Source organism: Lepisosteus oculatus, chromosome 1, assembly GCF_040954835.1.
Source record: "Lepisosteus oculatus isolate fLepOcu1 chromosome 1, fLepOcu1.hap2, whole genome shotgun sequence".
NCBI lineage: Eukaryota > Metazoa > Chordata > Actinopteri > Semionotiformes > Lepisosteidae > Lepisosteus > Lepisosteus oculatus.
In genome coordinates this window covers 67,978,518-68,006,376 of record NC_090696.1, presented here as the reverse complement: position 1 = coordinate 68,006,376, position 27,859 = coordinate 67,978,518, and the positions used below count along the sequence as shown (strand labels likewise).

The window sequence follows — 27,859 nt, the reverse complement described above, 5'->3', positions numbered from 1 at the left end:
ATCGCCTTTCCACATACTGTATGAACATGGAGCACTGTTGTGTAACAGCAGGTGAAGGTGAAAGAGAGAAGTCACATGATCTGAGACTTAATTGAGCACTTATAAAGGAACAGCCTGGTCAATTCCATTCCTGTTCCTGCGACAAGAGGAGGTCAAAAGTACTCTGGAACACAGATTGGTACCGAAAGGTGACAAAGAATACAGAGTTCGATGCATTTTTTTACATAGGCACAGCTGTAGCTTCATGTCCTGTGGTAACACAAACACCGTGAGGGGCCAGTTGTAGACTGTGACATCCCCAGCGCAAGCCAACAGACAAATGGCTACCACACAGCCACCAAGCCAGTGTCACCTCACAGCAAAAACACCACAAAACCATCAATCCATTTTAACACTTTCATACCAAGCCTATGGCATATGAAGACATTAATTACAATGAATTACACAAATACTAATAACTAAGAAAAGCAAGCTGAAAATAATTGAAGGTACAGAATATTCCAAAAAACTGAGGCTGGTTGTTCCATCCTTCCATCAAAATCGACTTGGTAGTCTGGTATAAGGACTAAAATCATGTAACTCATTAATGGATCATGCTACAATACAACTAATGTCTTTAACCATTTTCTGGAGCTCTGGAAAATATATTAAAGAGCACAGTGCGGAGGAGTGTCTAGGAGCTCGAGAGTCCTCAATCAGAGCGTTGTGGGTTCGAAGCCCAGGTAGGGACATTACTCCAGTACCCTAGAGAAGGGAAATTACAACCTCTGTGAGTCGAATTGCTGTCAAGAATCAGCCAAATAAATTAAAAACAGCGTTAACTCTGGAAGGACTGTCTTATTATGGGGTGAGGTTCTGAATCATGCAAAAATAATACAGTAAAGCCATGACTTTTGCTGCAATAATTTAATCCAGCAGGATGGGTATCCACACTGGATAGACACAGACATCGAGACATGTGAGAAGATGCCAGAACCAAAGTTCAAGCCCCTGTGATCTCTCTGACGTGACACGTACTCGTCTGCCTCTGCAGAACAGCTGGGGTCACAACCCTATTAAAGATCCATTAGGCAGAACGAAATGCCTGCTTCTGAGATTTAAGAGTTACTGGGGAATAATGAGATACCACAACATGAGCCATGTTAACTCATCCATTCAGGATCAAATTCCGTGAGTCCGTCTAGCAGTCCAGGCAATTCATTTAAGTTATCACTAGCAAAAGACATCATTTCTGAGTGATGTCTTTCCTGTGCGACAATTCCTACTACTTCATTCCTCATACCAAATCAACTGCAAGAACAGATATGCAAAGCATCATCATTTGAAGTTGGTGAAGTTGAAAAATAAACATTCAATATAAACTTAAAACAAATACACCCAGTGATGCTTGTTTTTCTTAAATATGACCTTGATCACAATTTAGGTGCCCACAGCTCACACTGTTCACACAATGCGCAGAACTGGGAAACGCCAGCACACCTAATCAAGTCTATAAGCATGGTGATGAGACAAAAACCACTGGAAAATAAAATCCTGAGAACCATTTTATTGTAATACTCTTCTATAAAACTAAAATAGCTAATATCTCTGATACTAATAAAGACACACGTTTCAGTGAAGGCATGTTGCTGACGTTTTTACCCAACCAACTTTCACCTGATCCAAAGCAATAATTTGTATTTTTATGGAAAGCCCCTCCATATTTGCAGCTAATGATCAAACCATGACAGAGTTCACCTATGATGTGTTTCTTACGATCTGGCAAAAAAAAAGATTGCTTTGCATCTCTGACATAAAAACTTGGATGACTCAAAATTTCCTTCATCTTAACTGTGACAAGACTGAAGTCATGCTTACTGGCACCTCCCATCGACTCAGTAAAGCCAATCCTGTAACCCTGTCTGTTGATGATACTGTACTTGAACAAACTCCAGTATGTCCAAAATTTGGCAGACAGAATCCTGACCAAGTCTTCTCAGAGAATATCAGAGAGTCACCTTCTCTAAACCCCTTCAAATCCAGACTCAAAACCTTCTTCTTTAGAAGAGCCTTTACTTAACTGGTTACATTTACGTTACCCCTCTGCCCCTACTGTATTTAGTACCACCATCTACTGTTTTCCTCTGTGTATTCTCATCATGTTTATCTTGTGTATTTTTTATTGTGTATTTTCAGTTGTTGTTGTTGCTGTTGTCATTCAGTAAAGCGCTTTGAGGAGCCACCTTTAAAGGTGCTATATAAAATAAAGTTCATTATTATTTTTGATATAATATTACGTGTAACCACAGGTTCAACAATAACTGCTTTACATTTTTCCGAACTCTTTGACAACAACTGGACAAGTACAAAGACAGACGCCAAAATATTTTTGAGATCAGTCTAGAACCTGAAAATCCAACAAAGAAAAAAAAAAGCAGTACAATACTACGCTCCTTCATGGCGTTTTTAACAGGCCCTCTATTTTAATGTTGCTGTATTGGAAAAATTCACTTTGTGTGTAAGGTATCAATCTGTAAAAAACTGTAAATGCTTCCTTATTAGTGAAATGAATAATCACACAAAATACCTCCAATCAATAATACAGACAACCAACCCAGAGGGACTGAAGTCACTTAGCGAAGGCAAGTTCTTCAACAACTAGAGCATCGGCAGTCTCAAGAGATGACTAATGCTAATATTTGATTTAGGGGCTGGAGGGGACATCTGTAAATTAGAAAAGCAATTCGCTGACAGAAGTAGCTTATTGGCAGCTAATGTATGATAATTCATACATCACACATTAACCTCTTTACCATGAGGACTGGGCTCTACAGCACTACGCCATTAACACTGCGACATGAAGTGCCAAGTACAATTTGGAATCACAGTGCGATTACACCGTGGGACCAGCACGATCATTAGCATACAGAGTGTACCAGGCCACTTCATTCCAACTGGGACAATGATTTTTTTTTGGGGGGTCTGTCAGCACTTGTCCACTTCCTTTCTTCCATCAATCTGTTGTCCCAGTTGCTTTATCTGGTACAGGAGCAAAGAATGGGTGCAAGGCGGGTCACCAGGGGCCAGTTTTCCCAGAGACCAGCTAACCTGCCAGTATGTCTCGAGGCTGTGGGTAGAAACTGGAGCACCTGGCAGAAGCCCATGTGAACAAGGGGGAGAACATCAGACAGCACCCCAGGAACTGAACCCAGAGCCCCAATGTTAACCACTTCTTCCTACTCTTAAAACTTAAAACAAACATTACTGCATTAACTTAGGGCTTTTATCAGAACAGTTGGGTCTTTACCCCTCTGCTCCTACTGTATTTAGTACCACCATCCACTGTCTCTTCGTTTGGACAGCCATTTATCCATACTGATCTTTTTAGTGCGTGTGAGACAAGTCATCACACAATAGTTTTGTAATTAATAACAATACAAACCATTAACATTGGGAGCTGTGTGCCATTTCTGGAGTGCTGGAGAAAAAAATAAGTTATCTCACTGTCGTTCCTCTCCTCCACTGTCCGCTGGGTTCTGCAATGCTGCGGCAGACCTGCAGTAGGTCAATTTCTGAGTGACAGATGTTAGCAGTCAATTTCCCTGCCTCAGACCCTCGGTGTGCTGCTGTCCTTCTACGTGAGCAATTTCTTTGCTATAGAAAAAATCAAATCCACTGGTGTGCAGAAAAAGCTCATAGCCACCCTCCTAATAGCAGTATGGTTGAAGAATACCCTTCGGGATGAACTAGAAAGTCCAGTGTGAGACACTATGGGCTGGTTTCACACACCAAGAAAAGCTGTTCAACTGTAAAACACCGGATAAACACTATAGAGTTAACTGGACTCTGTGAAGCCAATGGTGAATCTGCTGTTTTTGAAAAAAAAACATTTAAATGATCTTTTTTGGGTCATATCCACCTGATTTCTGGAATAAACAATTGTGTTTTTCATATCTTGGCTCACAGCTATAAACTCTGCAACCGCACACGGGAGAATAAGGAAGTGCAGGCAGGCTCCGCCCACCTTCGAGCCAATTGGCTTGTCACAAGTCACAAGACTTCGTAGCCTGGCAACAGAAGTTCAGTGTAGACTGGAGGAGAGGCGTGCCCTTAACTGTCAGGCCACGGAGGGCACGGGGGTCGCTTCGCATTCCCATGAGAGCCCTGGCTGACTAGTCCCACTCAGCTCTTAAGAGTCACCCATTAAATTGTGTGTTGCTGCTCTGGGAATCCCAGTCATGGTAGAACAGGCTTGAACCTGCAACGTTTGAATCACGTTTGAACCACTCGGAGGAGTGCACTTACCAGCTGAGCCACTTGGGAGGCGCAGTCTACTGATTTTAAGTCAAAACACCATGGTGTTTTACCGACTACATATGATGACTATTCTAACTGTGCAGCAGGACAAAATTAAACTGCGCCACCTTTAAATTCAGCATTAAAAATCTATTCTGTATCTACTGTACTACACGAGAATCTGCAATTGGAACAGCATATTCCACCCCCTCACCCCCACTCACACTGACCTTATTAGCGTCTGTCTGGGGAGGGCAAGTCAACACAGTGTTACAGAGAAATACAGTACTTCTATGATGTTGCTCTGTGGTTTGAGCTGACATTGCAAATACAAAGAAAAGATTCAATTTTGTGTAACTAAATGAAGTGCAGTATGGTTAAAGGTTACACACATGAGGAATGGCCAAAGACGGGACAAACTGTGTCCGTAAGGATGACACAAGTCATACGGTCCTGAGAAGCACCCACAGCACCCAGACACTCTGCTCGAGTGGACTCTCACTGAACGTGTAGTGTTAAGGGAAAATCCTCAATTCTGCTCTGTTGGGCTCAGATCAGACCAGATTCATGATTCTAGCCAGCCAGATTCCTGCTTTTTATTTATTTGTTTTACCTCTGTATTTTCTTTTTCACATATTTTGAACTTCTGTTCTGAAAGGTGGCAGTGTCCGGTTACGTGTTTTTGGTAAAACTATTTGCTTGCACCTTTCTGACTTCCACTTTGGAATCATTTTTACTTCTAAGAATAATAGAAAAGGCGAATCCAAACTGGCATAAAAACCCAAAGTAGAAGTGCAATTGTTCGCAGTTTACTCGTGATCAACAAACAAAAAATCAGCAATTTTAAATACTTTTGAGTGCTGCCATGGCAAAATTCACTATGTTTACATATATGGTCTTTTTTAATCATACTAACATAAAACCTCATTAAACAGACACAATTGGCCTTGTTAAGACATCATTTCTACAGTTCTTGACTACCTTTACAGACAGGGTCCTTTCACACAAAATAACCTTTTATCTTATTTTTATTAAAAAAAACTTGTTTTACCCGAATTCTTAATCGACACAAGGGCTCATCCGAAAAAAAAAAAAACAAGCTTAAAATATAATCTAAAGCTTTCAAGAAAAGAACCAGAAATGTCTTTTTAACATGAGAGAAATGTTCTTTCCTAAAAGTAAAGTATGAGAGAAAATGTCTACCAAGATGAAAGGTAATTTTTAGACCATCAGACAAACAACATCAAGAAGGGCAGGGTTATGGCCATCCAAGGGCTATCACATAATAGTGATCAGTGTTTCCATATACAAACCACTATTTTTTTTCAGGCTGTTTGAAGGAGTAAATATGATATTGGTTTATTCTGAATTCCTATAATTATAACACACCCTGCTGAATCAATGATCTTACATCAATTTACTGGTTAAATACACATTGTTCATGACAAATGTGTCTTCTGCGGCACACACATAAAACGCGTTAGATGTGTTGAAGAAAAATACCAGATTCATTTCCCAGACTGAAATATCCTTGTGTGGCTAACGTGAAGCTGTTGAATATTCAGTTAGGCTTAATTAAACAGAAAACAATCTGATAAATGCTCTTAATTTGTATATTAATCATAGTTACTTTAATCTTTAGCAGGGCTTCCTGACGCTGTTTGTGAAGCAAAGACAAAAGCAATTCAGGCTTCATGTTTTACTGCTGGTGTCACGTTACATTAGGCAAATTTATGCAAATTGTAGCTCATTTACACCATTGAAAGCTGTGTAAAACGATCTATGTACCTCAATAAAAATGCCTATTGATTATCAGACACCTCAGTGCATCTATATAGTTTGTTTCCAGTATGGCTGTAACAGCACAAACTGGCCAATGCTAATTCAGGGTATGAAGAACCCACCATCACAACACCAGAGGTAGAATACTGAAGGCATATTTCATTTATGCAGAAAAAAGAGTATTAATAAATATTATGTTATGATTCATTTTAGTGTTTGCTGTTGAAGGAGCTCAATTTTACTTGATCGAATCGGGCAAGTATTTTAAATGATCCTCCACAAAGCAGAACCAAATCCCAGGACAGATTTTTCAGAACCTTGGGTGATTTGGGATAAAACAGAAATGGCCATTTTTACTGAAACTACACAACAGTCCTGTGTGGGGTTTTTTTTTACTACCTTGGTACAAGAACTATTCAAAAATTCAAATCCCAGTGAAGTCACCCACATGCCCATACATGCGGGTTATCTAATCTAAAGGATCCTCATCCCTTCGGAGACAAGAGGAGGTGAAATCAAACAGCTCTTCCAACAAGGCCATCAATTTCGGAGAGCTGAAAACCACAGTCCATTTTTCCCCACCAGCACCCAGATGCGAAGCTAGTTTTCAACTCAATCATCAGAAACTTAATTAAAGGCAGATAAGTATCCAGCAATTCAGAGGTGTCAGGATGTAGAGGCGTAATTTATGACGGTGTCCCAGATTAAGTGAGTGTCCATCCAAATGGAATGGATTCACATTTTCTGTCCAGCTGATGTGACGGCTTTTGGCAACATAAAATCAAGACAGATTAGCTTTAGTGCAAATAGAAAACAAGAAAGAAATCTTCATTACACAGCAGGGACTCTATCGGAGCCTGTGCGAGTATAATGTATGGAGGAACACTGACAGGTTTTAACACCCTCTCTCTGCTGGGACTAGTCACCAGCACTGGAGGAGCAAGAGACAAGGAAATCTCATTAAATAATGAAAGGTTAATGATGCAGGCTGGTGGCAATGCATGTTAACGCTTGGATTCACCACCACACATCCTCTCCTGAAATGCCAAGGTACAACTTCAAGACAGGGCTGCTGTACAGTAGCGCCTCTGAGAAACCCAGCCTTCGGACAGAGCAGAGGATGGGCTGTTGTAAACAATCGAGCCGGGCAGTTACCTTGCTTTCTGGTTTCAATATTCGGTCTTTCCAGGAAAGCGCAATCTTTCTCTCTCTCTTTTTTTGCAAAAGGTACTTGGTTACAAAAAAAAATGGACCACAAAAGACTTTGAAATCACAACACTGGTTAGATCTCGTGCTCATGTTCTGCCCCTATTCCCCTCACAGACTAACCTCTTGCTCACATCAGCAGCCACGTACCCTATGGTAATATGCCTTGTTATTTAATTCGAATGGCTGTTTTGTGCCAGTTATATATATATTCCCAAGTGCATCTCTCTGCTGTAACTGTTCACTTTAACTCCTAGAACATTAATCTTTCATTTCACGGCACCACCATTAATCCTGTCAAGCTCGAAACCCTGCAGTGAGTTTTTACTGACTGAGGTGAAAGGAACTGCTTTTAAGCCTGCTCTCTACTACAGGCTGAGAGAGAGGGGGTCTGTGCTGCCTCCGAGTAACAGAGCTCTTTCCGTGAAGCCGGGCTGCATGGCACATAGTACTGATGCACTCAGCAGTGCCTGTTGTCAAGTCCAACACTAGGCTGGGTGACATTTTCTTAATGGTGATTATAAGTGGTATTCTCTTCCAGAAGAGTCACAGTCATTCTTGCCGTTAACCGAAGAACTAGAACGTGCAATTAAACAGCCAGACCCTTTGCATTAATCAAACAGAGCTAGAAACTGACATGTACTCCTCTCCTTCCATTATTTCACAGTGGTTTTGACCATGTCAGACACAGCAGTAAACTAGTTGAAACGGATCAACTCACTAGTCTTCCACAGACACGAAGTCGAGAGTTTAAACATTAGTTGACTGTCAGCTAGTAGTTAAAAACTACCAAAGGAAATATTAAAGATGAAGTACGCGAAACAGAAGCCATTCTGTTACGAAACAAATCAGAAGCTGAGGTCTCTGAGAAATAACATCAGGCTAAGTGAACTTTTATAATCCAATCTCTGAATTCCAGTCCTACCGCAATTCCCAGTGACTTTTCAGGAAATTCAGATAGCCTTTGCCAACTTTTCTCACGTAGAGGAGAGCTTTACAACCCACACTACAGTAGCAGCGCTAGATACACTGGAATTGCCCAGGGAGAGACAACTCTTCTCCTGTGACTGTGTATCTCCTTACACGCCCCCTCAAAACCGGCCAAGTACTTGACTTGGTTTTAATGTCTTGAGTTACAAACAGAAACGAGCGCCAGAAACATCGCCAGCCCCCGCAGCATCACGACAGCAGAGCACCAGAATAGAGCAGCTGGAGTACTTACACTCAGTGAAACACACGGTCAGTCCTACGTTCGCATCCTGCCATTCCCTGGGTCATTAACCACATCACCGGAGCAGAGCGTGCGGCTTCTACGACGGGTTACGGAATGATGGTCCTCTCTCTTTTTTTAGTCTCTCCAACCCACCCGCCCCCCCCCACCCTTGTCCCCCCTCCCCTCACGTCTAGTGAAACCGTAGCCCCCTCCCGCAGAAGGACAGCTCTCTTTAAAACCGGGATCCCGCTCACTCTCCTCTCACACTTCCCGATATCCTCCTGTCTTCCACCGCAGAGAGTGGAAGTGGGAAAGGGGAGTGCGACTGATGGAGAAAGAGAAACAGAGAGAGAGAGAGAGAGAGAGAGAGAGAGAGAGAGGGGGCTGAATGCGGAGCACGTCAGATGTCTCCACTAACGCGCTCGGAGATCAGGCTGGTTCCTGCACCCCCCCACCCCCTCCCCACAACCACCACCCCCACCCACCCAGGCGGTCGGTATGCATCAGATGATGCGAAAGTGCTCCTGATAGAGCCGTGTACTTCAACAGCCTGTGGCAAACTCCCCCCCCCGACCAGAGAGACCGGAGGCTCATTCATTTTGTATCAAGTGGATTCCGAACGCCGCCGCCACTGCTGCTACCAGCCAAACTCCCTCCAGCAACCAAACCCCCCTCCCCCCTCACACCCTGTCTCGCTCGCTAACCTCCCTCCCTCCTCCCTCTCGCGGAGCATCACTAACCAGAGCAGACAAAGAGCAGGAGAGGGGGCTATTTTCAGGCCCGCCGCCGCCGTGCAGATCTCAGTGGGTTTCCATGCGCGTTTCTGCGCATAACACCACGCACTGCCTCGCACGCCTCTCAAACCGAAATGTGCTTCGGCTACTCCATATAGGTTAGGAAAAAACGGGGAAACCAAGCATAGGTTACCAGCCGAAAGCGAATCAAATATTAAAAGACACATTTTCTATTCAGAGTGAGCCCCGCTTTTTAAACAAACGAATTCTACACATTTGCTAGAAATACAATATTGCTGAAAACCCTGTGAGGAAGGGGATTTGGTTCTATGAAAATCCAGTTAACTGTAATCCTTTTTTCAATTGTCTTTCCACTCTTGTTCAAATGGGCAGCAGGTTCATTAACACTTCTCCTCAGTGGCCCACCTGGCCAATTAGACATCTTGCATTCGAGTACCCGACTCTTGTCACGACACTTAATCGTTTAAGAGAAGCACAGGAAAGTCCAGCTGTAATCTGCAGAAAAATTCAGTGTGGATGCGCAACTTCTTTCCAGCCAGACATGACCAAAAAAAAAAAAAAAAAACACCTGGAGTTAACTCCTAAACCAGCAATACGGGCAGACTGGCCTCCTGTGGGAAGTTCCTATTTTAAAGCCCAACTCATAGTCCACCCATCCAGAATGCGTTTGATCCCAGTGAGGGTAGCGTCACGTCAGAGCCTATCCAGGAAGGACAGGGCACAACTACCCCCCCTCCTAGACAGGACAGCAGTCCATCACAGAGCCACGGTCCAGCACACAAAGTACCACAAGAAAAGCGAGCGTTCCTCTGTGATGTGACAGAGTACAGTGGGGGGCAGGGCAGCTGCTCATTTTATTGTGGCAGGACACAAAATACGATGTAGGCTGATGTGGCAAAGCGTGACGAGCTGTTGGACAGCACAGTACATCATGGTATAACTGCAGGGAAGCTGCGGACACTTAGGAAATGTACTGCATGGTAACATCATATAGAGGTATGGCGTGGGGCTGAGATGGTACAATCACACCCCCTGGACAGTCTTCTGCAAATTATACGGCCTGGGCATGGGCCCTTCTGGCCAGAGGCAGCTGGGAAAAGGCATCACCATCGTTGGAGGAACTCATGAATCACACCTTATGCACAGAACATTCAGACAATTCAGGCAGGGACCAGCTCACAAAGAGCTGAACGTTATTCTCCAGGATTGTCAGCCACAACGCTTGCTCCAGCTTCTGATGGCCCCACCCCAAAATACCGCCGGTCATTTTCGGCCTCTGAAACGCTCACAAGGAGAGAGCGACACTAAGCACGTTTGTCGGTAAGTTTGGAGTATAAAGAGTAGTGTCTGCTGAATGAAGTTTTTTCTTATCACGACATTCTGTGCTGCCATCCATTTGTCACATATCTCGCCAAGCAAACTTGCTCGGGCAACTCTGAAAAGTCCGTTTTGCAGCAACAAACCACTCGCCTCGAAAAGCAAAGTGGAGAAAACGCACAGCGCACTACAAATAAAAAAAAAACCTAGAAAAAAATAGCTGAATTGCAATCTCTAAAAGAAAAGGTTGGCCTAAATTGTACTGAATGTCATATCCATAGAATCTGTTTTATCCACGTTAAAATATCTCAGCACATTTGTTCATGAGTAATTAGTCTGGAAAATCCAGTTTTCAATGATTCTTATTAGTACAGCGCCAAGATTATTTCCTCTAGCAGTCTTCCTGAATATCCCAGATTTCTTCCTTTAAAGTAGGATGCATTTGTTTCTTTCATTTTTTAATGTTAAATGCTATTATAGGCCTTTTCTTTAATTATTCCCTTTCATAATCATTTTTGTCTACTGCATTACTGCAACAATTAGGGGAATTTGGCATGATAACGAGACACACATTTCCATTCGCGATGCAGCCAAGCAAAGGCTGTGCTGTGGGTCTCATTTTGATGAAGGATGCAAATGGTTGAAATAATCTGTATTCTTGCAGTGAAGGCCTCACGAGAATTTTCAGAGTTTCGCAGTTTGACTAAATGCCCCGTTCACGCAGAAACGGCCGAGGAATTCCAGAGATGGTATCAGTTCTCTCTTCTTTGTATTGGGAGTATTATTCTGACTTTGCACAAGGTTTGCAAACAAGCACTCTTCAGAGAAGCATGGCATTGTGCGCAGTACTAGATGTACCGATGGTGTTTTAGGTGTACAAGTAGCGAGGAGGATCAAGCTGCATTTGGAAAGAAATGCTGCATCAATGAGCCCCTTTGCAGACGCAAAGACATTAGTAATGCAATACAGGAGTCCCACTGCCCTGTGTCCCTGGCTGAGCTGCCCTCGTTTCACTGGGTTGGAATGCACAGATCTGGTAACAAGTGAAAGGGTGATGGTGAGAATAAAACAAAGAAGAAAGGAGAAGGAGAATGTGAAGAAAAAAAAAGAGGAAAATGAAGACGAACGGAGGGAAATCAACGTCTGTATATTTGCTTGCTTGGCCGCATGCAATTTGCACAAGCAGTGATGCAACTCTGAAGCCGCCTGTCGCTCCAAGGGACCAGAACATCTCCTTGCCTGAAAATTCCTCCACTTCCTAAACTACTTAAAACACCTCAGGTCCCTCTGTATCCACTTCCTACACACCAGTAACAGGCTGGATGAGAGGGCTGATGTAGACACGGACAAAGTCAATGCTCCCCTGAAATCAATCTGCACTGACTGAACAGAAAACCCTTTTTACAAGCACTCCTTACAAACAACTTATTACCTTATAATTACCTTGAAGCAAAATGAGGTGATGTTTTGTTAGATGACAGATGACTGATGACAGTTACCGCTATTTTGCAAATCAGCGTAGCAGGAGAAGCTCAAATGGTGTTAACTGCAGGCAGGAAGGCTTTTAATATTAAAGCATATTAACAGAGGATAATATTTTAATATTGAAGCACCAGCAAAGACGATACTTAGAGGAAGAACTGAGAGGGTGAAGAAGGAAGCCGGGTGAAGTCCATTTTCTATTCCCAATCCTCAGAGGCACAGAGGCACACACCTTCAGACGCAACAGTGAAACACAAACCAGAACGCACAAGTGTAAAAACTGCTTTGACGTGCACTTAAAACAGAAGGCCCTTCTTTATCTGAAGGTTTGTGGGAGCATAGAACACACTTCCCAGCCATGGAGTTTCTTTCAAGAAACAGCTGGATAACTGATCCCTGAAACAATTAACTCCTAACTACGAAAACAGGCTAGATGACTGAACGGCCTCCTCTCATTTTTAATCTTTGTTGTGCTCTGAAGTGCCCAATTGCCCTGACAAAATTCAAAACTGTTCATGACTAAATTCTGGCACCAAAAGTGCTTTCAAGTTCCACATAATAGTATTGACTATTATCAAGTCAGTGCTTCTCCCACATACAGTAGCATTGGCTGTTATCAGGTCTGTGTGAATCCTGCACAGTACTGGCTATTAGCAAGTCTGGAATTTATTTTTACACATTACAAGATTGTAACGCATTTTTCTCTCGCGGAGACCAAAACAATGCATCACAGGCTACCACTAGCTATTCGAGGAAGGCTGGCTCGGATTCAAGTTTTTAAAACAAGTCGCCTGACTTGCTGTTGAATCACCGTCTCGCACAAAGGGTCTGATACTGCCTACACGGCAGAACTGCCCTGCTTTTTTTGACAAGGTGTTAACACCCTCTCGTTTTCTGCCAGGTGCCCTTCACCAAGGCCCTCGGTAAACCAGAAAAGGACATCCAACGAACAGCTGATGACCTTCATCACCGCATAAGTCTGGCTCAATTACACTTTCACAATTGGTTGGTCCAAGTGTCGACGGTAGGTGCTGATGCACTTTTGACCCATCGCTTTACAGCTCTTTTCGATGTGAGTGCACAAATCTCATCAGCAGATCCCTTTTGTGAAAGTAACTGCATGCCAGGTAAGCTCCACTCTTCAAAGACCACATGGATCAAAAATCCCAGAATCTGCTACAATATGATTTGTTTCACAATTAGTGGTGAATAGTTTTCTGGTATTACACAGGGCTGGCAATGTGGGTGAAAGTACAAGTTTAACCTAGAATCAGTTTCAACAAAACTGCAAAGAGTAGACCTGAAATGTCCTCTAAAACCTGCTGCCTTTACTCTATTCCTACTGCAGTGTTTTAGCTTATACCCATTTTTTTTTCCACCATAGGCACCCAATCATTTTCTTTGGATATTGTGCTACTTTCTCTCAGTCTTGTTGCAGCTACACCTTTGTAAAGAAAAACAAAACCATAGCCTGATATCTTGTCTAATTACAAGTCATTTCTAATTACAAGTCATGAGTTTCAAGTCATCTCTTCCTAGCCAGGGTTAATGTGTATGGAGTAACATCCCAGCTTCAAGGCCGTTTAATGACAAACAAGCTCTTTGAGCTTTTAAACTCAGGCTACCTGAGAACCTGCCTTCTACCTTTGACATGATCAATCCTGCACTCCTCTAGCAAGAAGAAACCTGTTGGCATCTCAGGAGGTCCTCTTAGTTGGTTTAGATCCTATCTTCCTGATCACGTGCAATTTGTGACAACAGAACAAACAGCATCTGACCTGTCAGGTGTTCCGCAAGGCTCAATTTTGGGACCTATTGTATTGAGCATCTGTATGTGACAATTCGGTCCAAATATCCAACTTCTTTGTGTTAACTAGTGCTATTACAACCACTTAGATTTACATGCAAACTTGAGGCAGACATTGATCTACTGTCTGAATGCAGCAAAACATAATGATAAGCAAAAGTATTGTTACTGGAGAAGATGGTTACTTTTACTCTAAAGTGCTTTGAGATGTTGACATGAAAGCAGTTATATAAATTAAAACCACGAGAGGACAATTTTTCCCATTATGATACACAAGTGTACTGCAATCAGACTCACATAAATAAGTACTACTGACATAACAGTAAAATACTAACAAGCTAAAGCTGTTCATCCCTTCAGGGCTTCATATATAATGAGTGTCTCTGCCATACAACCTGTGAATCACACTAACTTTAGGAAAACTCCTGAGCTTTCAGCCTCCAAAAAACAAAACAAAAAAACATTTGCACACGACTCCATCTAGCAACCCTATAGCATTTACCCATGTACAAATATTATATGGGTAAACCTGAAGAACCTTTTATATCTTGCTTTAGATTACTGAAACTCATCAGATGAGCTCTGAGTCTTCAAAACCCAGAACTCCTCACTAGAAAAAAAGTGAACCACAATTCTGCACTCGCTCATATGCAGAAGTGTCAAATTAATTTTGCTGGAGACACTACATAAAAACAGCCTGAAAGACTGCTCCATCCACAGCCTCAAAGCAAACACATTAGAGGATTCAACGTTCATCAGCAGATCTCTTTACTTAAATCAGTCTTACAGTATATTTTGCCAGTCAGAATCAGAATCAAACAATAAGAAATCATTACATGACCCTTCATTAGCTGACAAAGTGTTTATACTGTACTACAAACATATAACCATGCACTGTACAAACGCCTGTTAACACAGCTCTCGGACAATTCTAGCCTTTCGTTCTATAATATATCTTATCATCAATACAAACATCTCTTCTTTTACAAAGCTTTTCCATTACTATTGGAAAGGAGCTTGTAACTTTTCTGAGCCCTGAAGATGTGAATGCCTTACGGCCTGGAGAGAACAGTCTTGGCCCGAGTCACCCAGTGGGAGGCAGGTAGGTCGTGGTTTTGTCACGTTCAGTTTGGCTGGAGTCAGTCATCACTGGAGAACACAACTGGCAAGAATGAGTATCGAAACACAACAGGACAGGATTGTCCAGGGGAAGAACAAATCTGTGATGTCGGTTTTGTGCCTCATTTGATTTTCTTTTGGGAAAGTTTGTTCTTTTAGTCCTTCTTGATAGCGCAGTGGTAATTCAGCCTGCATGCAAAAAGGCAACATTTTCAAAGTAGCCATAGAAAAAACTAATTAATTTGGATTTTGGCAAAAGGATAGCTCTCTTTTCAGTCTCCAGCATACTTAATATGCTGTGTAATGTTGTCTTGCATAAATGATCGATTTTGGATCACGTCCGTTCAACCTGTCAGATGAATTCAGACTCTGACAAACTGTAGGAACTATGACAAAACACTGAAAGGCAAAATCAGAGACAGTGAGGACAGTACTAAAAGAAACCACTCTAAAGCAAACTGTTGTGCACTTACGGAATAAAATCAAGCTCCGTCTAAAATTCAGTCCTACAAAACCTCTAAATGAAGCCTAACTAGAAACGCACTCATGGTATAATTATGCTGGCCAGTTCCTAGTCCACAGAAATTTAGTCATTTCTTCACTACACCCAAGAAGGCTGAACCTTTTTAGTTTTGAACAGAGAAGAGTGGACCCGATACAAGTATTCAAAATCCTCAAAGGCACTGACAAATTGTCAAGCCAGGAGACGTCTTCAGAATTGACAGCGAAACACGAACCCGCATGAACCTGTGGAAATTGTTTATAATCTTAAAAAGGAAATTGCCTTGGTTTTAAGGCAGAGGTTAGGTAGACATCACTCAGAAGGAGATTTCACGTCAGAGACCTCTGCTACTTTGCAATAAACTCTGAATCATTCTGTCATAAGATGTCCTTACTGAATTGCCAGTAAATCACCAAGATCCTGTTCAACTTTATGGGGGTGGGTGTATTCCCAGTGTCGAGAACAGCACGTTGTAAATACCACGGGAAAATCATAATCATCATTCTGTGAAACATTTTCACGGGCAAATCTGATAATGTCATACTTCATATTAGTCTGCGAAAACAAATAATTTAGCCTTGTGTCCGTATATATCCACAGCACACAGATTAGAATTCAATTTTGAGAAATTTTAAACAGTGTTGTTGAATGGGGCATGTAAGCCTGCCCCCTATATCTAAAATATATAAACGTGTAGCTGAATCGTTCTTGATAAACTCACAGTTCAGACGCTTAGGATAACCCAGTTTGTTTTAAAAAACAGGCCCTACAGATAGTGGAGAAATTTGTAAGTCTGGGTTGCTGAGCTGGTTTGTTTTCCGTAGCTTTGTTCCTCTGGGCCGTGAGAGGTACTGTCCTACGTCTCTCGGCCTACAGTGCTCGTCTCCTGGGCCCCACCTTGCAGTTGTCTACCTCACTAAGTACTTATCAAGCGTCCCGGAACACAGTGTCTGAAGAAGTTATCACAGCAGACACAGTGCTCAGCGCTTTGAATCCCCTCACCTCCCTCCCACTATCCAGCTACTGCTCGTACTTCTAAAGAGGCCTGCTGTTTCATCTTTTCTTCAAAGTACTGCAAAACTCCCCTGTTGTCTCCGGCTCTTCAAGTTTCAAAGACGTGCCCGTTTCCTACCCACATGAGTGGCGCGAGCAGGCGGACAGGGACTGCCCCTGTGAAATCAAAATTGTGACCCCCCCCTGCCGATCAGAACCAACCGACAACCTGCCAATCAACATCGATCGGTGCTCGATGGTGACTGGGTACAAGAGGCTCCTTATATCTGCAGTACCTAATGGAAACTCGCCATCAAGTACTGGATATGTAATTGGAGTCTGGAAAGTGGGTGAGGGTTGGATTTAAACCAGTACTGGTGGTTTTACATTCTTTCCTAAATCTACATTATCTGGCTTTTGGTATGTCACCACGGGACTTTAATAGCTGTTTTTTCTAGTCATTTTAAATGGCTGCCCCTATACTAGACTTCCAAGCTCACTCTGGAAAGAAGGAGAAAACAAAGCCGCTGGTCTTTGTGAGGTTTAGTTTTATAGCTCTGTTAGTCGCCAGCAAAGCACACGCGTCAAGATCTGAAAAGGCAGCAGAAGAAAAAAACAAAACAAACGCCAGCAGTTTTATTATTTTTCTTAAAGCAATAAACATACAAGTATCTATGGAGCAAGGTCTGACCTCCAGGAGAAGTTAAGGTCAGATGTATTCATTAAAGAGATCTGAAAAAGAACTCCCTCAACCTAACCGTGCCAATTCTTAAAGAAAAAAGGTAAGTGTTTTAGAAGCTGCGTGTAATGGTAGACAGGACAGGACCTTCTCCATTTTAATTAGGTGAGAGACTAACTGCTGCAGCAGCTCCACTCGGCAGCATGTTAAAATGCCAAAACCTGCTCTGGTTAGAGTAAGTGGCTTGAAAGACGCACAGTAAGGCTTCTTCACAAGATAACCACAGTCCTTAAGGGCACAATTAGGGCCGCCACCTGGGCCTCAGGAAATCTTGGACACAGGATAAAGGAGGCAGGACAGGCTTTTAAAGTAACCTCTATGCTGAAGGTAATTAAGGGGTAAGTGGCCAATTACACCTTCATTAAACTGCGTAAGAGCACAGGCCTGGTAAGGACCTCATTCCTAGACCCCTCCGGGGGAACGAGTGGCTGCTTAAAAAACTGGAAGGGGAAGCTGCCAGTGTCAGTCTAGTCTGGGGGAGTGCTGGAGGGGGCAGAAGGCAGAACCCGTGTGTATACCACTCGCCCGGAGAAGGCGAAGGACTGACCAAGGACCAAGGATCTGTGAGTTCTGTCTGTTTTAGAAAGGCCTCAATTGGCGAGATTCTGAGAGCACGAAACTTTGCGTGTTTGGGAAGCGTTGAGAAGAGTCTCCGAGAGCGAAAGAAACTATTTTGTTTTGAAGAGTCTGGGAGAGGCCTGACAGATTGCTGGGAGGCTGGTAAGCAGCGAGTGTGCGGCCATGACAGAGAGGGATTCCAGGGAGAAGTCCGGTCAGGAGCTCAGAAAAGCTTCGGCATTAGTTGTGGTTTTGTTTGGCTGTGGTGTTTTAAGTTCCACTGCACTGCAAATGAAGGTGCTACGATGATTTCTGAACCTCACAACTGTGTGTGTGTGTGTTGACTTCGACCGGCGTATTTCTACAGATACTGTTACAAGACCATATCATAATTGGCACTTCAACCATTGTGACGGAACATTACAATACAACAGAATCAGGGATGCCACCTGTCTCTGTCTCTCCAGAACTACATGCAAAAGAAGATTTTAATGTCTTTAAAACATAAGTGACTTGAAAAGCAGGTGTTCTCTTCAGACATGTCAGACTAAACCACATGACCCTGGCCACTCTCTACTAACAACAAAGAGTGTCAGGTCTCCCTTTACCAACCAAACTGATCAATGCTCCACATTCAATACGAAAGACGATGAACACCCATTACAAAACGGGGTACGCCACCTCACAACTGCGATCCAAAAGTATTTCTACAAAAATATGCTAAACATTTTACCCTCTTAACCAGAGCAGCACTGCAAAGCCACTTTGCTGTAATCAAGTATTATCAATTTACTAAAGGCTTCACACATTTTTCAATCTTTTCATTCATTTAAGGGGCAGCAGTACACAACCGTTCTGTCTCTGTATGGGATTTACAGATACAGTGCCTTGCGAAAGTATTCGGCCCCCTGGAACTTTTCAACCTTTTGCCACATTTCAGGCTTCAAACATAAAGATATAAATTTTTTATTTTATGTGAATAATCACCAACAAGTGGGACACAATTGTGAAGTGGAACGAAATCTATTGGATTTTTGAAACTTTTTTAACTAATAAAAAAATGAAAAGTGTGGCGCGCAAAATTATTCGGCCCCCTTGCGTTAATACTTTGTAGAGCCACCTTTTGCTGCGATTACAGCTGCAAGTCGCTTGGGGTATGTCTCTATCAGTTTTGCACATCGAGAGACTGAAATTCTTGCCCATTCTTCCTTGCAAAACAGCTCGAGCTCAGTCAGGTTGGATGGAGAGCGTTTGTGAACAGCAGTTTTCAGCTCTTTCCACAGATTCTCGATTGGATTCAGGTCTGGACTTTGACTTGGCCATTCAAACACCTGGATACGTTTATTTGTGAACCATTCCTTTGTAGATTTTGCTGTATGTTTGGGATCATTGTCTTGTTGGAAGATAAATCTCCGTCCCAGTTTCAGGTCTTTTGCAGACTCCAACAGGTTTTCATCCAGAATGGTCCTGTTTTTGGCTGCATCCATCTTCCCCTCAATTTTAACCATCTTCCCTGTCCCTGCTGAAGAAAAGCAGGCCCAAACCATGATGCTGCCACCACCATGTTTGACAGTGGGGATGGTGTGTTGAGGGTGATGAGCTGTGTTGCTTTTACGCCAAACATATCGTTTTGCATTGTGGCCAAAAAGTTCGATTTTGGTTTCATCTGACCAGAGCACCTTCTTCCACATGTTTGGGGTGTCTCCCAGGTGGCTTGTGGCAAACTTTAGACGAGACTTTTTATGGATATCTTTGAGAAATGGCTTTCTTCTTGCCACTCTTCCATTGCAGTGTAAGACTGATTGTTGTCCTATGGACAGACTCTCCCACCTCAGCTGTAGTTCTCTGCAGTTCATCCAGAGTGATCATGGGCCTCTTGGCTGCATCTCTGATCAGTCTTCTCCTTGTCTGAGCTGAAAGTTTAGAGGGACGGCCAGGTCTTGGTAGATTTGCAGTGGTCTGATACTCCTTCCATTTCAAGATGATCGCTTGCACAGTGCTCCTTGGGATGTTTGAAGCTTGGGAAATCTTTTTGTATCCAAATCCGGCTTTAAACTTCTCCACAACAGTATTACGGACCTGCCTGGTGTGTTCCTTGGTCTTCATGATGCTCTCTGCACTTTCAACAGAACCTTGAGACTATCACAGAGCAGGTGCATTTATACAGAGACTTGATTACACACAGGTGGATTCTATTTATCACCATCAGTCATTTAGGACAACATTGGATCATTCAGAGATCCTCGCTGAACTTCTGGAGTGAGTTTGTTGCACTGAAAGTAAAGGGGCCGAATAATTTTGCACGCCCCACTTTTCATTTTTTTATTAGTTAAAAAAGTTTCAAAAATCCAAAAGATTTCGTTCCACTTCACAATTGTGTCCCACTTGTTGGTGATTCTTCACATAAAATAAAAAATTTATATCTTTATGTTTAAAGCCTGAAATGTGGCAAAAGGTTGAAAAGTTCAAGGGGGCCGAATACTTTCGCAAGGCACTGTATATGCAGGCATAACTATACAGAAGCTCACCCTTCTAAGAAATATGAACGACTATCTGAAATCCAATGTAAAACCTTTCCTCATTTTCGAATGTACATGCACTTTTCCGAAAAGCCAGTTCCAAAAAGCATTGCATCTATGCTCTAAGGAACCCACAGATTCCTTAGAGCATAAATTAAAGATTTTTGCTGCAAATCAACCCTTGGCACGTGCAGTGACGAGTGTGTGAAAACTTGGGAGTCCAAAGGAAAATACAGTCAATGTGTATGTTAGTTAACAGTTAATGGGTGTTTTGAAAGTATATCGCAGAAGCTTTTTTGCATTTCAAGCTGTGTTGCCAAAAATATTTCCTTACAGGGCTGCCATCTCATGATGCCCCAGAATGACATGAACCCACGTCTCCAGAGCATGGTTAGAAAAGAGGTAACATGTTTTTCCATCGAACCACTGCGCTTTGATATCATTCTCAACGAATGACCAGAGACTTGGAAATCGATGAGTGAAAGAGACCCAGAAAGAGCCTACGACTCATTAAGTGTCACCTAAATCAAGAGAGGGTGTCTTTCAGCATGACCAATCCATATTTTAAACGTCTTTGGTCTTTAATGTCCCACTGATCTTCAGAAATTTACTGAGCTCTCTTCAGAGTGTTTGTGTGTTTGATTCTTATCCTTCTAACCAGGCGCCAACATCTGGCAGTGGAAAAGAATCCAAGCCGTGTCAAATTTATCTTATCACAGCTCATTAGAATGACCATGCGTATAAAGACTGATTTGGCCAACTGTATTCAAAACATTGCAGCCGTCTGCAATGGCCTGTCAGATGATTCCTCATGACTCGCATATATTCGCCAAGAACAGGGAGTCACAGGCGATGACTAGGATATCACTGAAGGTTCCCATACAGGGATCATGGATGTAGGACTGTGCCATGGTGCTCGTTTTCAGATCCAACATTTAATTCAACCACTGCGTCTCCAAAATTGTATTGTTTCAAACCAACTCGCATAAAAAGAACAGGAATGGGTGAGACACATGGCCTTCTTCGGAAATGCAACTTGGACGTGAAGGCCCACAATAGCAAAATTAAATTAGCATTGAGCCCTAATGTGACCAGTGCCCTTGAACCTGTGATTTTTTTCTTTAAAGACGGAAAGTCTCCTGCCATTGTTTGTTTGTAATTTCACACGGCACCCTCACACCACATCTTGCAGGGAAAAAGCAAAGATGCAGGCTCTAACAGTTGGTGGTGGAAAAAAAAAAGAATCAATGCAATCATGCTGATAAGAGCAAAAAAAGAAAAGGAGAGAAAAATGATATTTTTCTGGCGTGTGGCTATGCTCCCCTGCTGCGTTTGCATATTAAAAATCACTATCAAAGTCCCTTAACCCTTCAAACAACGGCAGATGTTCTGACTGCTACATTTTATTCACAGCTTCTGAAGAAGCGACAATGTGACAAGATTAATTTACACAATCCATCCCTGGCTTATGTACCAACATTTCTCATAGTCCTGCTTCACACTGTACTTCAATAAATACTGAGGAAAAGCACTACAGAAGACATAGAGCAAAATGTGATTTTTCACAAGTGTGGAGGGTTTGTGGTCTTCACACAAAACCCCCGGTACAGCAAGTCCTGTTTGCACTCTATAAACATCGGACATTTACTGTACATACATGATTTCCCTTAGATTTAAACTACACAGCATGAAGAAAAAATTATTTGTCTTTGCACACGTCACAAAAAGCAAAAGACAGGCCCACAGATTCACATCAGGTATGCACCAACACATTTTAACCAGGCTCTGCATAAATACAGAAAAATAAACAGCACTTCAGCAGAGAAACAGTCCCCGTCTCGAGTCGTTCGTTTTGTAAGCATTCAGGACAGAAGAGCGAGGAATTGAAAAGAAAAATCTTAACAGTCGTGAAGACTGAGGCGAGGCAATCAGCAGGACCTGTCCATCAGCATCATATTCGAGTCGCCCCCCGCCCCTCACCTGCCATTGTCCCGGCCCACGCCCCACACGCGGATGCTGACGATGGGCTGAGAGTGCAGAATGGAGCGATCCATGGGGTCCACCAGGTTCAGCATGTTGTTCTCCAGAATCAGGTACATGTCCTTGCCCTGGAACAGAAGCAAGAGAGATAAAGGCTGCGACTGTATTTGACGAACACCAAGCCTCTACAGTGTCGAGAGAAAGATCAAGGACAGGTATGAAAAGAGTATGGGTGTTACCCTGGCGTCCTGGCCAAATTTCCCCCTGGCCTTCACCAATCATGGCCTCCTAATAATCCCCATCTATGAATTGGCTACATTACTCTGCTCTCCTCCCCACTGATATCTGGTGTGTGGTGAGCGTTCTGGTGCACTATGGCTGCCGTTGCATCATCCAGGTGGGGCTGCACGTTGGTGATGTTGGTGGAGGGGAGTCCCCATTACCTGTAAAGCGCTTTGAGTGGAGTGTCCAGAAAAGGTGTAAGGAATCATTATTAATATTTTATTATCGGCATCAGGGTCATCCAGCCACTGGAAATTAAAAATTGCTTTCTTGGTTTCACCCTCCGTCCGGGGTAAATCAAACGCTTCTGAAACAGCTGTTTTCTGTTTTGACACCCACAATGTGCCATCGCCGGTCATTTCTGGACACCTTGGCTATCGGCGAGGACGGCCGGACTCCACAGGCAGAAGAGCACCCCCAAAACCGCCATGAGACATTTCCCCATCACCTGCTGCAAAATCCACAGCGACAAACAGGTTTCTCGCAAACATCGCGTGCAAGAGCAGCCGCCCAAGGGTCAAAGCCTTTACTGGCCCAACCCGAGCCCGATCCCTGGTGGATCTGCCAGTGGGGTGCGGCGCCGCGAGGAATTCAGCCTCTCCCAAGGATCACCACCTGCACACGGAGTAACTGTCTTCAGTGGCTGAGCCTCAATGGAGAGCTTGCAAAGCCAAAGCCCTTTATATCAGAACTACGCATACAATGCGAATTTGTATGTTGGGTCTCCCTCGCTAACATTCGATCACATTTGAACAAAACCATGCTTTCTGTTCAAGTGATAAGAAGTACTGTATAGGGACACATTTACATTAGACTGAATGTTTAATCATGCACTTGGTTGGATAGCCCTTGGATGCACTAACTTCATGAAACCCGTGACCAGCTGAGCTCACCAGACTTTCTGTGATCATTTGAGATGCACGGCCATCTCTGGAACCCCACTCGTCTTAATTGATGATTTCATCCGCGTGGAAGTCCCCCAGAATTAAGCGATATTACATGTTCGTTATCATTTATATTAACATACTGTAATGTATATGATAAAGACGGCAGCCTCTCTCACTCTGCAGCTCTGGTAGCCCACTGAAGCTCATTATTATTATTAATACACATTGCTTGAATGGAAAACAAAAATGGGAGGTTGGACTTTGTCGGCCCAGGACCTTCGGAGGGCGCTGTATATAATAGTGAATGAAATTCAGAACCCATAGGTAGGGCCTGTGGCAAATCTATGACTGTCTGCCTAACATCAGAAAAACGTAAATCGCCACATGAAAAGACAGTGGCTCAAGGCTGTAATTTCTGTGAAGATGACAGCCCACCCTGAGGGTAAACATATAGAAAGGAAACTGCGCTTCCAGAGACGTGTATTTAAGGTCTTGAGATGCCACATCTAAGACTGTTCAACAGCAAAATGACTAAGCTACAAAGATACCAGTCACTGCACATCTCTTTAAAATTGTTTCCACTCCACATCCTCGAGAAGCTTATTTTCATAGTCTTAGCATCAGTATTAAAGGGATCTCAAACGATACTGTGGCTTCCTTCCTGCCACCTCAGTGCTTCAAAGACTTCAAGGTTTTGGGCCAGATCGCTCCACATTTGCATAATGCTCCTGGACATGCTGCCCGCTTCAGAAACAGGAACTCCCTTCCAAGGAAATTTACTTCAGAAAAGCCAAAACTAACAGGGTCTTAAAAGGAGAGATGACATTACATGCTATTGCTGAAAAGCAAGGAAGAGGAAATTAACACGAGAGGGCCAACGACAGCCTGCCACAGGTCAGTTCATAGAAGAGTTGTTTAAAACTGAGCCTGGGATAAGGTTAGTCGACCAGTTTGACTGACCGCCTGGTCTGCTCCAATGGAACCAGTCAACCAAAACATTGTCTCCCAGTGACCAGGAACAATTCGGCTTCTTAGCTAGTCACCTGTGCTCCCCTGTACCCTTCCTGGGACTGAAAACATCGAGAACTCTTCTTCCCAAGTCGCTCCATCTCGCCTTGTGTTCTCAGTTCAGACAACAGGTAAACATCCAGGTCAAAGCTTAGTCACATTTCAAGGAGTGAATTGTTCATGGAGCAGTATTAGCCTGAATGAAAAACCAGAGAATCCCAGAGCCCCTGAGGTCTGAATTTAGACTCTAGCAAAGAAAGAGATGCAGCTCCAACTGCAGTTGTCCTTCATGGCTCCTCTGGTCGAACTCCCAAAGACGGAGACCGCTGGCCGACGGCTGGTTAGGAATAATCGGCCGCCACTCCTCACCTCTCCCCAGATGCCCACGGTGTCCCGGATGTCATTCTTGCAGTACGACAGCTGTCGGATGCAGTTATTCACGGCCACGCTGCTCTTCCCTGGGGCCAGGTCGTCCTCAGCCATCTCCACCCAGCCCAGAGAGCGCACCGCAAAGCACTGAAGGACAACAGAGAGGCAAGGTGCTTGTTACTACGGTAACAGCAGCCCAGAATCCCCCAAAACATCGTTAACACAAGAGTCCTGGTGAGCAGCCACTCAGCAAATATTAAGGCTCCACTTCTGAAGATCAGAGTTGCCAACGCCTCAAGCCACGTCTGTAAAAACATCATCACCAAAGGGCAAGGAACTGACTTCTGATAGTTCTTTGCCCATTTTTGTCACTATTTTTATTTTGTCACAGACCTGCAGGCATGAAATAATGAACTTCACTTTCGGAGCTTGTTGACATCAGTGAGGGGCGCTTTATACAGGAACCGACATCCACATATCTGGAATTAATTAAAGATCTGCTTTTAATCCGATAAACAGGAATAACCTGCACACATGACCAGCGGCAACAGCGCTGTTCAGTCTTCCAAGGTGTATAGCTAAGGAGGAAACAGAATCTTTCTTTTCACCAGCACCTGCCAGTTTATCTCAGGAGCCTAGCAATTACACAATAGCTTCCTTTTTATTTAGATGAAACCAACGGCTCTATTTTAGTGCAACCCATTTATAAATCATAGGACAACTGTACTTCGAGAACGTGACTCCAGCAGCAAGAAAAGTCAATGAGAGCACTAGACAATGACATTTAACATCCTCTTGCTAATGCAGCATCACTGTAAGGCTGCCAATACTATATTAAGACTACAGAACAATCGGTAACACCACTTGCAGCTGGGCAAGGCCTAACTGATGAAACAGTGTCGATATCATGATGAATGGGTCATTTTCAGGACCCACTGCTTTTATCAGCCTGTGCTTGTCCTTTTGAACACCGTTCCGGTAGACGCAGAGAGGTGAATTCAATATTGGCTTTCCTGTCCTTGCACTGCAACAAAATGCCACAAAACACAGAATTCATACTTCTGCACATACAGTATATAAGGCTTGACAGGCAAAATCTAAAATCGCAAATTACGTTTACAGCAAGATAAGGATCCGTCAGACAAAAAAAGCTCTTCCAAAATGGCAACCATGTTCCCCCCCCTGTGCTACATCTCTGTCTGTTCCCTGGGGGAGTCTCTGCAGGGTGGAGTTCTTTCTGCTTCACTAGAGACAAGCAGCTCCTGCCCACTCTCTCTCCCCCAAACGGGAGAGGCTGTGGGGCTTCGAGGACACGAGGCTGATTAAACAATGTCCCATCTCCAGTTTAATGACAGCCCAGAGGACAGTCGTCCTCACTCACCCCCATCTATCGGACGCGCTCTCTGTACAACGGACCACTGCTGCCCGCAGCTGGTCAGAGAAGTTGGGAGGCCTGCAGCAGACGAAGAAATCGCTGCTGCGCTCCAGCCTATTCAGCCCCACCAGGGGGTTTCCGAAAGGCAAATGCATATTAAGAAACAGAAGAAGCCGGCCTGTTCTACATCAGCAAAGTCTCCGTCCTGCAAAACTGCAACACTGTCTCGGGCTCTGCTTTCAGAAAGTGCAAGAACTCGGGGAGCGATTAAGCTGGTCTTGCCCCTTCCTCACTAGAACAGGACCTTAAACTAAAGAGTCAAGTAAAGGAGCACAAACTAAAATTTAATGAATGCCATCATATCAAGCAGCTCTTCAGTGTTTTCGCCTCCAACTTCAACGGCCGCCTACTTTGCTTTCAGGCTGAATAGCTGATTTTGTGCACTCAGGGTAATGTTTGAGAAGTCCTTGGCGTACAAGCTCTGACCCACATCTTTAGCATAACCGTGTACCGGTTAAATATTCAAACAAAAACCTTCAAATTGCAACAGACAAAATCCAGGATGAGTGCTGCAGCTCAATTTTAGAACTACCCAACAAAATGAGTTTCTGTGAGGGAGAAGCAGGAGAAATGAAAAACTGCCATCTTTTGACAAAGCTCGTAACTTCTCAGATACGGGTGAGGCGAATTTTTAGGAGTGCCTATAAGAGCCCGGTCAGATCTTTTTCCTCTTTCATCAAGTCTGCAGGAGGCTCTGATCAATATTCTGCTAAGGATAAGAAGTTGAAACTTTTATTTTGTTCACAATAAGAACGACACGGAAATCAGGGAGATTCACGAATGTACTTCTTAATACTGCACAGTAGACAAAGGTTTTTCCGTTATATTTCTAAATGGAATTTTGGACCTTTAGAAAATGAACCATTTTCACAGCAAACAGTAAAAGAAGAGTAATTCAACTACAGGACCAGGACGGGATAAAATGTGAGTAACATTCCAAATGTTGGAGTTATCTTTTTGATGAGGGATGCCAAAATAAAATGGATTTCAAACCAATTTAACTTCCCTCCCTCACCTTTGCAGTATGAAAGGCCACTCTGAAATATCATGAAAGCAGATTTGTGGCTACACATTATGACAGCTGGAAAATACAGATAGACTGGCAAACACTGCCACCCACTGGTCAATACAGAGAGCAAACACACATTACCACAACGAGCTACAATACCTACAGAACAGGTAAGTCCCTCTCTTGCTCTGATTAGTAGCCTCTCTGTTCAAAGACGTCAAGACAGTGTAGAAATATTTCTAAGGAAAATATTATCCCTAAAGAATGAGTTGTGAGGTTCCAAAAATATATCATTACACAGTACATTTCTGTAACTCCACATAAAGCATCCTTTACTTCACTGTACAGGTTACCTCTGTTAATTTCAGCGGATATCTTTCTCTCCATTTTTCACTTCCCTATAAAGTCTTTTAACCTGCAAGATGTATTCTGTATTCCGAAGCCTGATGCTTCTGAAAGAGTAAGTTGGGAGTTGGGAAGAGGCTGGGGCTGATTGACAGATCTCAGCAGAGGAGTGATGCCTTGTGTTTAGACCACTGTACTGTACGAGAAGAAGTTGCAGGGAGTTCCATCTCTGGCGAAAGTGCAGTAACATCTGCTGCAGCATTAATATAACTTCAGA

At 43.3% G+C, this 27,859-nt stretch overlaps 1 protein-coding gene across 12 annotated transcripts in view; it reads right to left on the bottom strand.

Annotated features, from left to right (window-relative positions):
* LOC102696635 (amyloid beta precursor protein binding family B member 2) overlaps nt 1-27,859 on the bottom strand; it is a 140,593-nt gene that overhangs the window by 23,919 nt on the left and 88,815 nt on the right. For all 12 annotated transcript variants that reach the window (XM_015345599.2, XM_069191723.1, XM_069191727.1 and 9 more), the window contains 2 exons: nt 24,794-24,940; nt 22,248-22,375 (listed from right to left, as the gene is read on the bottom strand). In XM_015345599.2, coding sequence (XP_015201085.2) covers nt 22,248-22,375; nt 24,794-24,940 — 275 coding nt within the window. The remainder of the gene's footprint in view (nt 1-22,247; nt 22,376-24,793; nt 24,941-27,859) is intronic.